Source organism: Cololabis saira, chromosome 2, assembly GCF_033807715.1.
Source record: "Cololabis saira isolate AMF1-May2022 chromosome 2, fColSai1.1, whole genome shotgun sequence".
In the NCBI taxonomy this organism is placed as follows: domain Eukaryota; kingdom Metazoa; phylum Chordata; class Actinopteri; order Beloniformes; family Belonidae; genus Cololabis; species Cololabis saira.
The window spans coordinates 33,317,253-33,333,664 of NC_084588.1; the positions used below are offsets into that span (position 1 = coordinate 33,317,253).

A 16,412-nucleotide genomic window follows, 5' to 3' on the forward strand; every position below is an offset into this window, starting at 1 on the left:
CACACACACGCTGCACAGCTTTACCTCACCAAGCTCACACATCGAGGCGTTCAGTGGGCGGTACAGTTAGAGCACGATCCAATTTCAGTGGATTTTCCACCTGGATGCTGCAGCAGAACAAATCCAGTGTTTTCTCTCTAGTTGGCTGGAGATCACGAGCACTGTATTCTTTCCAGATGAAGTGGTTGCGACACATTCAGACTCTCACGCTATCACTAACCTTCCACAAAAGCCTCATAAGTGAGCGGTATAACGCTGCAATTAAAGCGCCTTATAAATGTTTGCAGATGCTTTACCAGCCACTTCCTCTGACTATTTCTCCACCTCTCCTGCAGGTCTGAGTTCAACCTGGACTATGACAACTACCATGAGGACTACTATGACAGGTACTGTCAGAAAGCTTACTGTGGCAGCTCGCACACTTTTATTACTCGTCTGTGTGTCGCAGAAAGCTATCACTCATTCAGTCTTACTGTCACCAGTTGCTACCCTGCAGGCAGGAGCTCAATAGCCACATTCACACACCTGCAAAATCCACATTTCCACATTCATGGACACTGTAAACTGTATTCCCATATTTTGATTTGTAGAGGACACATTTACATGGAGTGTGTACCTCTTGTCTGAGAAATATGTGGCTTAAGTGTGTCTGCTATGAGGTTTCCAGTGTTAGGAAGTCTTTAGATTTTAGAAGCTCTGCTTTTCAAGCCTAAAGTAACCATTGTTTGGTGTTTGGCCACCACAGGAACAGCTAGTGCAGCCTCAGCACTGTTTAACTTTGATTTTCAGAGCCCTGCTGCAGAAATGATTCGAACACCTAATTTTCCGTCGTGCCATACCATGCCAACTTTATTTATAAACCACTTTAAAACGACCCCAGGTGAAAGAAAGTGCTGCACATAACTGAAGACTAAGAACTATAAGAGAGTATAAGAAACAGATATAAACATCAGACATGTATATACAATCATTCAGCTGGGTTTAGATTCTGGCGATTATAAAAGTTGAAGCATTTGACTGATATCTTACCTAATTACTTGAAAGATAAATGGGTAGAGACAAGATTCTTGTTGCTGGGAAGTGTCTGGTTCTTGTTTGACGTCTGCTTGTGGCCGAATTAGTCTTGACCAATCATGTTTGAGCATGGTGGGTCACATGCTCCTAAAAACTGCGTGAAAATCTTAAAAAGTAAAACAAATTTGCTGACACAGTCTAAGAACCATTGGCTATCGTTTGTTAGTTGTTTTTATTAAGCTTGACATTTTTGTTCACATTTAAACAATGACTTGTGCACAGAGCAGAAAGCACTGATGATGTTGAACTTAAGCTGTGTATTTTTGTTTTGAATTTTCCTTTTTCTTTCATTTGTCGGGTTTAAAAGCATGCTTCGGTAGTAAACAAAATAATGTGCCTGTGGAGAAGTTTAAAAAAATAATTTAAGCTATATTTCAAGAAAAGAACAACATGCAAAGACATATCATCCGTGTGGGGGGGTGAAATGTAAGATGAGATAAAAGGAAAAAAACGGAACTGAAAAGTATATTCAATTCCAAAAAATGATTTATCCCCGAAGCGACATTAATATATGAGAGAGAACAGAGAGGAAAATTATTAAATATAAATGAAACCTAATTCCAATAAGTGAATCCATCAAATCTCTTCCCATGTGTAGTTGCATTTCCGAATAATTTTAACTACTGATTACATGTTCAATTTCCTGTAATCAAATATTGAGGCTTGATGGAGCTGATGTCTATTATGTACTCATTCATTTCAGCACTTTATCCAAACAAAATTCAAACCGTGGTTCCAGTGAAAATACAACAATAAACAAGACAATTCCTGTTAAAGGTCAACCAACAACTTAAAGGATATTTATTTTTCAACTTTTCACAGTATTGTTAGGCACAAAAATCTTTGTAATCAATCCCAAATGAAGCGAGTGAGCCACGATGGGTCTGCTCATCCACTAACGGCTTCAGTGTTAAAAAGCAGGGTAGTTAAATGCGGCTCAGCTCTGGCATTTTAAGAAACAAGCTCAGACCGATCTCTGACAACATCATGGAAGGATTCCTTCTGTGATAAATGCTTTTCGTCTGCATTTCACTCAGCCTGGGCGCCCTCGTTTAATCCCTTTCGGAGTGTGTGTTAAGTGCGTATGACGCGTTGCACACCGAGAAACTGCTAGTGTTTACATACAGTCAGTCCGGAAAGTATTCAGAACGCCTCACGTTTCCCACATTCTTTTATGTTACAGCCCTATTGATAATAGGAATAAATTCTTTTTTTTTTCTCAGAATTCTACACAAAACACCCCATAATGACAACATGAAAGAAGTTTTGATGCGACTTTTGTAAATTTATTAAAAATAAAAACAACAAGAAATCATATGAGCATAAGTATTCATAACGTTTGCTTAATACTTTGTAGAAGCTCCTCCGGCAGCAATTACAGCCTCAAGTGTTTTTGAATAGGTTGCTACAAGTTTGGCACACCTATTCTTGGGCAGTTTTGCCCATTCTTCCTTACAGACCCTCTCAAGCTCCATCAGGTTGGATGGGGAGCGTCGGTGTGCAGCCATTTTCAGATCTCTCCAGAGATGTTCGATGGGATTCAGGTCTGGGCTCTGGCTGGGCCACTCAAGGACCTTGACATGGTTGTTCTGAAGCCGCTCCTTTGATATTTTGGCTGTGTGCTTTGGGTCGTTGTCCTGCTGAAAGATGAAGCGTCGTCCTAGTCTGAGGTCAACAGCACTCTGGATCAGGTTTTCATCCAAGATGTCTCTGTACATGGCTGCATTCATCTTTCCCTCAATCCTGACTAGTCGCCCAGGTCCTGCTGATGAAAAACACCCCCACAGCATGATGCTGCCACCACCATGCTTCACTGTAGGGATGGTGTTCTCCAGGTGATGAGCGGTGCCTGGTCTCCTCCAAACACGACGCGTGGGATTCATGCCAAATAGTACAATCTTTGTCTCATCAGACCAGAGGATTTTTTCTCTCATGGACTGGGAGTCCTCCAGGTGCCTTTTGGCAAACTCCAGTCGGGCTGCCATGTGCTTTTTAGTAAGGAGGGGCTTGCACCTGGCCACTCTACCATACAAGCCTGATTGGTGGATTGCTGCAGAGATGGTTGTCCTTCTTGAAGTTTCTCCTCTCTCCACAGAGGAACGCTGGAGTTCTGACAGAGTGACCGTCGGGTCCTTGGTCACCTCTCTGACTACGGCCCTTCTCCCCCGATTGCTCAGCTTAGGCGGGCGGCCAGCTCTAGGGAGATTCCTGGTGGTTCCAAACTTCTTCCATTTAAGGATGATGCAGGCTACAGTGCTCACTGGGACCTTCAAAGCAGCAGAAATGTTTCTGTACCCTTCCCCAGATTTGTGCCTCGAAACAATCCTGTTTCGGAGGTCTGAAGACAATTCTTTTGACTTCCTGTTTGGTTTGTGTTGCAACATGCACTGCCAACTGTGAGAGCTTCTATAGACAGGTGTGTGTCTTTCCAAATCAAGTCCAATCAACTGAATTCACCACAGGTGGACTCCGATTAAGCTGTAGAAACAACTTGAGAGAGATCAGTGGAAAAAGAATGAACCAGAGCTCAATTTTGAGCTTCATGTCAAACGTTCTGAATACTTATGCACAGGTGATATTTATAGTTTTTTATTTTTTATAAATTTACAAAAATCATAACAAAACTTCTTTCATGTTGTCATTATGGGGTATTTTGTGTAGAGTTCTGAGAAAAAAAATGAATTTATTCCTATTATCAATAGGGCTGTAACCTAAAAGAATGTGGGAAAAGCGAAGCGTTCTGAATACTTTCCGGACTGACTGTATGTCACTGTTTAATACTGTATTTTCAACTATTCTATTTTAATTATGGCCAACATTTAAAGGAGCTTGAGGCTCCTTTTAAGAAATGAGACTCTCTAGCGCCACCCTTCACCACGACGGCCGTTGGGGGTACTGCAGCCAACAGCGAAGCCGGCACGGGAGAACGGGGAGAACGTGCATGCAGCGTCATGTGACGTCACATCCGCAGCCCAGCGCGGGAAATTCGGGACCGAATTGCAGCACATTTTGCAGCACACAGCCTGTTCAAGGCAAAGGAGAGATACACTAGAGGAATCATTCTTTTGGGATTGGAATGCTTCATCTGACATTATTACTAGAAAACTTCAAATGTATACGGATTTTTTTCATAAATCTTGCCACAATCTGGCCTCAAGCTCCTTTAAATTTGATCATAGTCACAGTATTCATACTAAACTTTTTTTTTTCCTGCACAAATAATCACAACTTCAGCATGTACAGTACGTGAAAGGTGAGCGGTCAGACCAGCATGTCTTGAAAGGTCCATGCTGCAGTTTAGAGCAGCACAATTACCAGGCACTCATTTTTTCTGGAAAACAATCTGTTAAATCCAAACTCTGTCTTATTACTGCATTCCTCTGAGGACGGCTGCCTCTGCTCTCACGTGGGGATGATTTCAGTCTCATGAAAACTCTCATAAAGTTAGGATGGTTGAAATCTTAAACAAGACTTGACTGATAGCTGTTCTGTATACCTTGAAGACAGCAGTCATCAAACCACTGCTGAAAACAACAATCTGGACAAGTTGCTAATGAAAAATTACAGACCCGTCTCAAATCTTCAGTTCATCAGTAAGGTTATGGAAAAAGCTGTGTTTCAACCGGTAAATACCTTCTAAACTCTGGCCAACCACTTTTACATCTTCCAATCTGGTTTTCGTGCTCACCACAGCACTGAGACTGCCCTGGTCAAGGTGTTCAATGACCTCCACATAAATACAGACTGTGGAAGGACCACAGTGCTGGTATTATTGGACCTCAGCGCAGCATTTGACACTGTTGACCATAGTATATTGCTAGAGCAATTGGAGAATTGGGTCGGACTTTCTGGCACTGTACTTGACTGTTTTGAGTCTTACTTAAAGGACAAGGACTACTTTAGGTAACTTTACATCGGAATCTACAAAAATTACATGTGGGGTTCCCCAAGGTTCTATCCTAGGACCCCTCCTATTTAACATTCAACATAACTACACAGATGAAACGTAACTTTACATTACAATGTTACCAGGAGACAATGAGCCCATTAAAACTGAACTTTCAAAGACACGTTAAAACAATTACAAAGTCGGCCTTCTATCACCCGAAGAACATCTCCAGGATCAAAGGACTAATGTCACAGTAGGACCTTGAAAAATCCATGCGTTTATCTTCAGTCGACTTAAATACTGCAACAGTGTCTTCACAGGTTTGCCTAAAAAGTCAGACAGCTACAGCTGATCCAGAATGCTGCTGCCCGGGTTCTCAAGAAAGTGGACAACATCACTCCAGTTCTGAGATCTTTACACGGGCTCCCTGTTTCTTAGAGAATAGACTTTAAAATACTTATGTTAGTTTATAAATAACTAAATGGTTTAGAACCAAAATACATCAGGGACTTGTTGCTGCCATATCAACCATCCAGACTTATCAGGTCTCCCGGTTCAGGTCTACTGTGTCCCCAGAATCAGAACCAAACATGGAGAAGCAGCTTTTATGCTCCTTAGATCCTGAACAGACTTCCAGAAAACTGCAGGAACACTGAAACCCTCAGTTCCTTTAAATCAAGATTAAAAACTAATTTGTTTACAGCTGCCTTTGACTGAAATATTTAAACTATTCTGAATTTAACTTTAAGCAATGTTAATTTTAGTACTCAGTTGTAACTGTAGTTTAAGTCTAACTCGTGCGTGCGTGCGTGCGTGCGTGCGTGCGTGCGTGCGTGCGTGCGTGCGTGCGTGCGTGCGTGCGTGCGTGCGTGCGTGCGTGCGTGCGTGCGTGCGTGCGTGCGTGCGTGCGTGCGTGCGTGCGTGCGTGCGTGTACAGTCCAATCGATGCTCCACCTGAACTGTGGTGAAAGACTTCCATCAACATTACACCATGAATATCAAATCCATACTCTGCTGGAGAGTGTCTTTAATGCAGGTTCATCTCGTAGTGGATTTTTTCCTGCATATGGAGACAGTTGCAGTTATTAAACGCAATCTTCAAGAGCATAAGAACTGATGCCAAGGATAAGAAAGCCAGCACCACTGGCAGTGACATCTCTGTGTCACTGTTTACATCGCTAGTAGGTTTATCTTTTTTTTGTACCTTTCAATATTGATATAACATATGTCTATGATATAAGCTTGGAGAATCAGGGAAGGATACGTAGTTACATAAATCATGAAGTGAATATCTGCAGCTATCTCATGGTTTTTAAATGCTTTTGAAACGTCCGACTGCATTCAAATGCAATAATAGTTGTTTTTACAAACCGAAACCCAGATATAGCTTAAATATGAGAATTAGAGCCCAGACAGAAAATGTTTCTGTAAAAGGGAGGGGGATTCGATTAAAGTATGTAATGTGACACTTATTAGGTAATTTAGCCCCAGCAGTACATCTACAATGTAAGTGCAGCAGTCAGGTGAGAGTCGCTCAGTATGGCTCTGTTTTACCGGTCATCCACTGATAAGGCTCTGGGACCTCCTACCGCCGCCAGGCTTAACTCCTGACCTCTCCAGTCAGCACATGAATAACAGGAGGCAGTCACTTTCCTCTCTCTTAACACACTCTCACACACACAGGCTGTGCATTTCATTCTGCCACTTTTACTTGCACACCTTGATACTCAGGTGTAATGAACTGTCAGCTTTTCTTTGTTTTATTGTTTTTATTTGGATTTCCTAGGTCTGCATTTTTCTGTCTTTGTTCTGCAGGGAGCACTCAGCTGATTTTCAATTTGTTTGTAACACAGTACATAATTATTCCCCTTGCTGCCGGCTAACACCACCAACAGCTGTGTGTGTGTGTGTGTGTGTGTGTGTGTGTGTGTGTGTGTGTGTGTGTGTGTGTACACAACGTGCATGCGTGGGGAGAAATGGAGTATTAATGTTTGTATTCATGCCTCTGGGTTTGAATCAGGGAGGACAGTATCTGTCCGTGCACGTGTGTTTGTGCACCTGCATTTATGTATCTTAGTTTGTTGTTTGGCTACATCAATATGTGGGGAAGGGAGAAATTAGTATTTTTGTCCTCAGTCCTCTTGTTCAAACACAAAAGTAAAGAGTCTTTCAGCACACAGATAACAACTCGAGCTGACAAAGCTGCTTTCCGTGTGGGGTCTAATCCACAGAGACAAAAACCCTCCCTCTCACACACACATACTTTCACACACTTTTCTGTAATCCTCACTCGTCTGCTGCCTCTCATTGTCTGAACTTCCATTCTCTGGGATGACACTTCAAAGCTAGTGTAACATCACATTGTGTATCTGCCCCTGCAAACTGCTCTAAAGGACTCTAAACTCCCATAAACTGCCTGCGCCTCCGTGTTGCAAGCAATGCTCAGAGCCGCTAAGCTTACACACTTATGGTTTCCTAATGCACTTCATCCGCATGTGATGCTCTGATCTGTATGTGTACCACGGATGTGCAAGGAACATAGCCGGGGCATAAATCTCTGTGCTAACTAGAGCAGCTTCACAGAAATATAACAAAACAGAAAACATTAAAAAACGAAATATCCGGAAGTCGGGCTGTGTCTGAATGGCTGGATAACAGCTCAATCAGTAAATCTACTTTACAGTCAAACTCTAAGTCCTTGCAGCTGACAGCTTGTCTCCTTGTTGTTGGCTTGTAATATACAGCAGGGGAGCTTTTCACTCTCCTGGATTTGCAGAAGCCATTTAGGCTGCACTCACACTGTCCTTGAACTGAAAATTACCCAGATTGTGACTAGTTCATGCAACCACACAAATGTATTTTTATTCATATATATATATATATATATATATATATATATATATATATATATATATATATATATATATATATTATATATATATATTATATATATATATATATATATATATATATATATATATATATATATATATATATAAGCAAGAATTTTTTAATTATGAGCAAGATCTAAAAAAAAGAAAGAAAATCAGGATAACAAATGTGATGAATAATAAATTATTACGGCACCGAGTCCATGCTTCATTCCTGGCTACGCAGGAAAAAAAACAACATGGGTAAAAAAGATTCTACCCATCCTTTTAAGCCCATCTTTCACCTGGCCCCTGGGTCAATATGTGCTGAGGTAATTTCTTTAGTCACATGATTTCTATTTCTGCAGAAAAGGACCTGGACAAAGTGTCATTTCTGTAACCGTTATAGGGGTTGACTGTGATACACCCTCTGTCACCTGCACTACTAGCATGGAGGGGTGCTATTGATTGGTCCTGACAGAACCAATTACATTCCGTTACAGATAGAGACATGGAGCCATCCAAGGGGAGGAGGAAAGAGCGAGAGGGAAACTGTTTCACTGTCTTGCTCTTTATAGAAAAAAGTGTGTGTGCGTGCGTGCGTACGTACGTGTGTGTGTTTATAATATCTGTTTGCGATAGCTGTTAATGTGAAAGAATATCACTTGTATTTTGATATAAATCATAGACTGTATAAAACAAACCCTCCGTGATGTCTGAAGGTGTCTGGGGTTTGAAGCTCTTTTTTGGGACATATCCTGGATTCCAGGCTTAGGCCAATGCAGAACTCAGAAGAAGTTGCAGTTCCTCGACTGGCCCCTGGAGGCTGGTTCCAAAAGAGAGTTCATTTCCATTGACCCCATGTTAAAGGAGCTTGAGGCAGGATTTATGAAAAACATTCGTATACATTTTAAGTTTTCTAGTAATAATGTCAGATGAAGCGTTCCAAACCCAAAAAATATGAGCCCTCTAGTGTATCTCTCCGTTGCCTTGAACAGGCTGTGTGCTGCAAAATGTGCTGCAATTCGGGCCCAAATTTCCCGCGCTGGGCTGCGGATGTGACGTCACATGACGCTGCATGCGCGTTCTCCCCGTTCTCCCGTGCCGGCTTTGCTGTTGGCTGCAGTACCCCCGGCGGCCGTCGTGGTGAAGGGTGGCGCTAGAGAGTCATTTCTTAAAAGGAGCCTCATGCTCCTTTAAGATGCCCATCTTTACAGAAGAGATTAACATATTTACAGCCATAGAAAAAGGATGCATGACAGAACAGATGTTGATTGACAGTCTGCTCGGGCAATGGCTAGCCATTACCACTCTCTCACCAGACTTCGTCATGCTGCAAAGCTAAGCGAAATAATCGCCGGTTTTTACGAACCCAGCTTCGGTTAAACGCAGCAGTTAATTTTAATTTAGCCAACAAAACAACACTTTTGCTGTGGCTGAGGTAATTCGAAGGAGAGACACAGTAGAAACATGATTTCTTGCTTGGTCAATGACGATTGACTTGCTTTTGGAGCAAGCCCCTAGTGATCGTTTTAGGAACTGCATGAATTGCCACTTCCACGCTGACAACAGTTTAGCAACCTGGATGTAACTTGAATGAAAATATATATATATATATATATATATATATATATATATATATTCAAACATACACTAAAATATTATTTAATAAAATATCTTATATATAGAGAGAAATATATATTTGTGTGTGTGTGTGTGTGTGTGTGTGTGTGTGTGTATATATATATGTATATATATATATATATATATATATATATATATATATATACGGTATGTATGTGTGTTATTTAAAGCAGATCAGTAATGAACTAACATTTCTAATCGAAACATCTCTCTGTACTCTGTACAGTTTTTCATACTTTTTGATCCTTGTCACTTAATTAGTGCACTACGCCATGAACAATTTTGTTATTTGACTGAACTTAAAGTTAACCTTTTGGGTTTGAAGAATTCCCTACTTTACAGCTTAAAGTGAAGTTTGGAAAGCTTTGCACTTTGCAGAGAGGCTGTAAAGAGCTCAAATGTTCTGCAGAACAATCGCTTTCTGTGCTCTCCGGCTCAATTTAGTCCTTTTCATCACAGTATCACTAAATGCATTTCTACTGTTACTCTCTCAAGAATGGGCTTCTGCATTTATCACAGAAAGAGTATCCCCAAAATACAACAGAGACACAACTGGCTGCATGGTCACAATTAAAGATGCACTATTTTTAAAACTGCTTATTGATTTACAGGGCGCAAGATTACCAGCGGGTGCCAGCATCACTCTCTCCTCTTCCCCTGGGACACAGTCTGGCTAAGAGATCCCGCTCCTCCTCCTCCTACTCCACTGGGCACAGACGTAGTCGAGACAGAACCAACTCTAAAAGCTCCAGAACCCACTCCAATAGTTCAAACACAGCCAAGTGTAAGTAAAATGAATGGGCTGCAACTGAGTTTACGCTTACAGTGCTCAAAGCTGTCCATCCTGCATGTTCCTAATGGGGTTTTTGTGTTCTTTTTTTTTTTTTTAAAGAAAATGATCGTACAGTATAACAGTCTGTGCATTTAAGTCAAAATGGTGAACATGGGAAACGTGTCTGATTTATAAAAAAAATAAAATGAAAAAGATGGCATTCACTGTCAGATGCTACTTTATTGTAAAAACAAACAAAAGCTACATCAAATATGAACCTGTGGGTAACCCTTAAATAAGAAACGCAACAAAAAACCTCTATGATTGACCTCTATATTTCAGATAATGAGGACTTTTTTCCATTAAAATACATCAAATGGATCACACATTATATGCACGTTTCTTTCACAGCATGAAAGCATTGAGTAAAAAATTTGACATTTCAGAAATCCACTTATTCAATGTGTTTTCCAGCCACAGATTAGAGGATTATGCTGTTTTCTAGCCTATATACTATAAAGGATATGAACCATAGAGCTGAGCTACAAACATAGAGTAATGAGTTCGGCTATTGGACCTAAAACCAGACTTTTCAAAGCCACAAATACAATTTTTCTTTCCCCCTTGGCTAGATCAGCAGTGGTCGCTTAAACTGCACGTAAAAGCCTGGAGGATGTTACATACATTTGTTTAATATTTATTCCAGTGACAGCTTTTCTTAAATCCTTTTTTATCACTGATACAGATTCTCAGCTGATGGCAGTCTTAAGAATATGTTTTTGATGTAGAAAATCATATTCTCAGGCTTGGCTTTGGTTAGCTCCCATAAAGGACACATTTTTTTAATTTAGTTGTTTCTCTTTATTGTAGTGCACGTTCAATCAATAAATCACCTTTACTTTTATTTATACAGTAACTAGAATATCATGTACACTTTTTTTTAAAGGGCAGAGACAGTGTTGTATACATGTAGGGCTGCATGGTCATGAAGTAAATAAACATGAAGTAAAATATACACCACCACTGCCTAAGCAGTGTCTTTCTCCAGCGTTCTGCCCTCTACTTAATTACTGAAGAAGCTGATGTGTGAGGTTTGGGTCCCAGCTGCTTCATATAGAACTCCCTCCATGAATACCTGGCTGCTGCCTCAACATGCTCTCGTGCTATAAACTGCTAAGCACATTTAGTCTCATCTAAAGCCTTGTCATTTTCTTCTGTCAACATTAGTAAGTTACTTACAACGTTTTTTGAGAAGGTTTACACTTAGTGTTACCTGCTTCTGCTCATACTGGGGTTATTTAGAGTCAAACTGCACTGAGCCAGCACACAAACCATTAATTACCTGAGCTTATTACCTTATGAGTCTTTGGAGTCTTCGTCTGCCTATGGATGCAAACCTCACACATGATGCGACATTAAATCTGTTTATTGGTCTTTTTTCTCTCACTAACACACCCTTCCAGCAATCTGTGGCATGTACTGAGTCTGATTATGGCAGTGGAGAAATAAGTATCAGCACAAATTCTGAACTTTTGTTTCACCCTAGATTCACCTATCGTCTAAATGCTTTTAACTTTGCTGGTGAGCTGTCTTTGTGTCGCCAGCAATTTCAAGGGGGACTCTGACAGTACAACTTTCTTCGTAAAAGATAATATAAAGACACTGAGACGTTATAGCTTAGCTTAGCAACAGAGACTAACTTCTGAAGGACGCTTCATCTGTCTTTGCTTCTGGACAAAATATAATAGTGCTGTAAAACATCAGTCATTTTTAATCTTGGTGTTTTGTCCAGATATTTTCCAGGCCTAGTGAGGTTGAGTGGTTTTTGTAACCTTTTGAAGAGACCGATTTTTTTCCACTTGCTTGCAGTCTTTGTGTTTTGCCAATCTAACCTGCAGTTTGATGTGTATTCCCCAAAATGTTAAACTGTCCTTATAAATAAAGCTGTCATTACTGTTGATAATGATTAAAAAGGTTATATGTATTGTTTCAATACCAGAATTTCAAATCCCAGTGAAAGATATTTTCAGGATTTGTGATTTCCTACATTACTTAAATTCTTTCTTGTTGCATCACTGCAGTGGGGATGGAAGAATTGCAGGTGATTAAAAAGGAGCTGACTCTGATAAAGACACAGATCGATGGGCTCCTTGACAGTCTTGACAGGATGGACACACAGAGGAATGACCACAAAGGTGAGACACTCATTCAGAAAGACAGCGGAGGCAGATGAATGTGAGATTAAATGATAGATAAAGTGTCGGTGCATCAAAATCATTTTGGTGTAGGCTCACAGCAATATGCCACTTTCAGATTTCAGCTTGATTAGTCGCTCCCAGTCGCAACCCCAATCGAAATGATTCAGAATCTGTGCTCCAGGGAAACTGGGGGGATGGGAACGCGCTGCAAGGATGGAGGCACTGCTGTTTTATCTGAACAATCAATTATTTCCCTTCAGTAAGGATTTTTTTTTTCTTTAACCCTACAGCAGGGGTAATTCCAGCCTGAGTTAGAGGTTTGTGGCTCTGTGAAAAATAAAAAAACTCACTGAACAAACGGTGCGGTTTAAGTAACTTGTGTCGCTTCACAAAACGCATTCAGTCTTGATAACGCGCCTCATGCTTGCTGCGGAGGTAAGGGACGTTGCTGCCCTCATGTGGGCAGTTTGTGTAATTACATCTGCCTACACGTGCGGCATCTCGGGGAATGATCATGACGGTCATAAAAAAAGAAAAGGAGTTTGAACACCAGCCTTAATTAAACTCATCATGAACAGAAACGCCATTAACAAGACTGTGATTGTGGAATTGTGATTTGTGGAATGGTCTAGATGATGAAATCAAACATAGCACTAACTCTATACAGTTTAAAAACACATACAAGAAAGCAATTCTTGACAAGTATAAAAATGGGGACCTCTAAAGAATGTAATTTACTTTACATATGTATTTCTTTGATTATTATTTTGTTCATTGTGGATGGATTATATACGATACAAATATAACTGCCAGCATTCAAGGCTGTTCGTGGATCATTGTAGAGGTGACTGGGAGACTGGACTCTTGAATTTAGGATATTGTAGGAGACCGGTTCAATTATGATTATAATTACTGATATTGCTTATTGGTTGTTTGTGTTGTATTTATTTATTTTTTGTTATTTTGTCTTTTTCCTTTCTTTTCTTTTCTTTTCTTCTCTTTCTTTTCTTTTAATTTTATTTAATTGTTATAGGTTATATATGATGTGATATATTGTGAGGAAGGGACAGGACTAAATAAGCGTTCTGCTTCCTCCTGTTCCCTCTCGAACACATTGTTTTGCTGTGTGTTTTATTTTTGAATGAGACTGTTAAATTGTTTTGCTTTTTTTTAAATATTTTGATGCTTTTAATTTGATTGGGTTTTGTTGTGTTCGAGACAAAGCCAATAAAATTAAAAAAAAATAAAAAATTGTGCACTCCAATCTGCTTCACTGAAATGTTAGAAAATGTGTGAAATAGAAACGGTTTCCTGTGCAGTACAGTGGTTGTAAACCGTAGAATCTGTGCCGTGGATGCATTGATCTAATCTGAATGACCTGGGATAATTTGATCATGCTCATCTTTATGTAATTAACCTCCCGCCACACTTCACTTCCCTGACCCTCTCATGAGCCATCTCTCACCTCCCTCCCACTATCTCCACATCTGTCCTCCAGCCCTTCACTCCTGCTCTTGTGATCTGCCTGCTTTCTAGTACAGAGTAACCAGAAAGCCTTGACTGCATGAGTACATTTGTTTCTTCTTGTGTGCTAGGGTCTCCCTTGAGAGAGTACAGTCCAGTTGGCTCACCTTATGCGGTGTCTCCCAGCAGCCCAGAGCACTCCCTCTCCTCCCTCTCTCCACCTAGGTCCCACCACCGGATCCACAGGGAGAGCCCTGACCTGAGGATGCATAGTGATGACCACCACTCGGTACATTCTTCCCTTTTTTCTTCTCTTTTTTTTTTTTTTTGAATAAGCATCACTTTGGTTTCATAAAGGTCACATGCAGAGGTATGTGTGTACATGAAATGGGAGACTACAGTGAAAGCAGTTATACTTTCATAAGGAAATTCCTCCGAGTCAGTCTGAGCTGGCAGCTAATGAAACGCCTCTTTGTTCCTCTCTGACTATCCCGTCTCACTGTCTGCCTGCCTGCTTTTCTTCCACAGATGAGCAACCATAGCTCCGACCCTGAGGAGGAAATATGAAAGAAAAACATGAGAGAAGCCAGAAGATGAGGATGAAGTGCCAAACATGGAGGAAGAGAACATAGACCCTCGAGTTAACACCCGTACCAGAGACTCAACGTCGACTGTACATATCAGATGACATGATGAATTTAACCGTCTCAGCAACTTTGTTTTTTTTTTTTTTTTACTCAGAAAAGGTTCTAAACATCAACTGCATGAACATGTGAAGTTGGCCTGGGAGACGGAGATCCTATATAGAGTATTATGTATTGTATTGCTGTGAAGAAGAGCTAAGATTCGAGCTGCCAATTAAAACTAAATTTTCCTACAATATGAGCAGATTTACGTTAACAGCAAACAATGACTCAAAATGTTCCAGAATCAGTAATTCTGGCATCAAAATTGTAATTGTTTATTTACAAGTTCTCATCAGAAAACGGATGACAAATTCCATCAATAAACAATATGATGAGAGCTTTACTACATAAAAAAAAAAAATATATATATATTGTTTGGTCCTGTTCTTCAGAAATCTGTTTGCATACAAACATGACATGAAAAGGAAAGCATGGGCTGTTATGAAACGCATAAAGAGTAACTTAAAGGCCCTGAAACATCTGTTTACTCTCATGTGCTCAACGAAGAGTCTGCTCTGAGTGCTAAACTTGAACAATCTGGGCCAGTTCAGGTGACATTTAACGTAGCGTCAAATCAGTGTACGACCCAAGTGCGAGACAATTCATCAGCTTCTTTTATCGTTTTTCAGGATGCATATATACATATATAATATATGCTATTTATTAAAAGCTTTCCCTTTTTTCCTTACTACATACCTCTTGATTCAGGATTTGTCTGGCTCATAATTCAGGAGAGGAAACTGTTTCTGCTTTTCTGTCTCAGTATCAAATGTAAAGTTAAACCTGTTCCACCTTTTTAAAGATAAGAGTATTGTATCTGTTTTAAATGAGTCTGAGGAATGTTACAGCTCTATTCCTCTATGTTATTGGCACTTTTTATAAATGTGCAGAGGCCCAAGTTGGTGTAATATTGTGTATTATTGTATACTTTACTGTAATTGTTTAGTTGACTGACTTTAATCTTGCTTTAGGAGTTCTCGTGTGATCTTTTTTTTAGAAGAAAATAATGTTATCATTTCAGTGTTGTCATGTTTCTGTTTGCATTGTTGAGATAAACCAAGTAAAAACGCTCGCTGTCACTGTAGTAAAAGTATTTTCATATTGAGTATAAACGAAGAATATTGCTTTGTGTTTTTTCTAAAAGGCCAGAGGGAAACGCTGTGGAGGAATTTAACAGAAAACATGGGGGTGGGGGCAAGGATTGTATTATCTGTAGTTTGAAGCCATCAGCTAGGAAATGCTGAAATGTGTGAAAAAGTTTCATTCCAGGTTGATACATTTTACTTTCATTTGGTCTGTACGACAATCCAAACAAAAATGAAGGTTGGTAACAATATATCTTCTTGCTTGTATCAAAAAAATCTAAGTTGACTGGTCACATGACCACAAGGGACTTTGAGCTGACTACATGGACTGCGGAGTGTGTGTAACATATCCAATGAGCTTGAACCTCTCACCCTCCAGCATTTTCAACCCAAAGCAACCTCTCCTAAATTTCAGAGTGATGGGTGTTATAAGAAAAAATGTTTTAATCTCACAAATTTGTTACCACTGCAAGCAGCTGAACATATTATGGTGGTTTGTTACAATTAGACAAAAATAGACTAATTTCTGAAAAAGAGTAATGATGCCACTTGCAGCCTCTCCTCCAACAGCTGTCACTGTTGAGAGACAGTGACACCTGAGAGGGATCAATGACAGATCTGAGCTGAGTTAATACATCCACCGAGGGGAAATATGAGCATCAGCATCTTCATATTACATGCCTTTTTCCCCTCTATATTATCAGTAATACACATTGTCTATATACATATA

General features: G+C 40.0%; 1 protein-coding gene across 1 annotated transcript in view; it reads left to right on the forward strand.

Moving 5' to 3' along the window:
- LOC133456494 (C-type lectin domain family 18 member A-like) overlaps positions 1–15,668 on the forward strand; it is a 124,141-nt gene extending 108,473 nt beyond the window's left edge. Inside the window, exons 13-17 of the mRNA XM_061734978.1 lie at positions 336–386; positions 10,089–10,261; positions 12,331–12,444; positions 14,043–14,200; positions 14,440–15,668. Of these exons, the coding sequence (XP_061590962.1) occupies positions 336–386; positions 10,089–10,261; positions 12,331–12,444; positions 14,043–14,200; positions 14,440–14,478 (535 nt within the window). The 3' untranslated portion in view covers positions 14,479–15,668. The remainder of the gene's footprint in view (positions 1–335; positions 387–10,088; positions 10,262–12,330; positions 12,445–14,042; positions 14,201–14,439) is intronic.
- Positions 15,669–16,412: the final 744 nt, after the last annotated feature.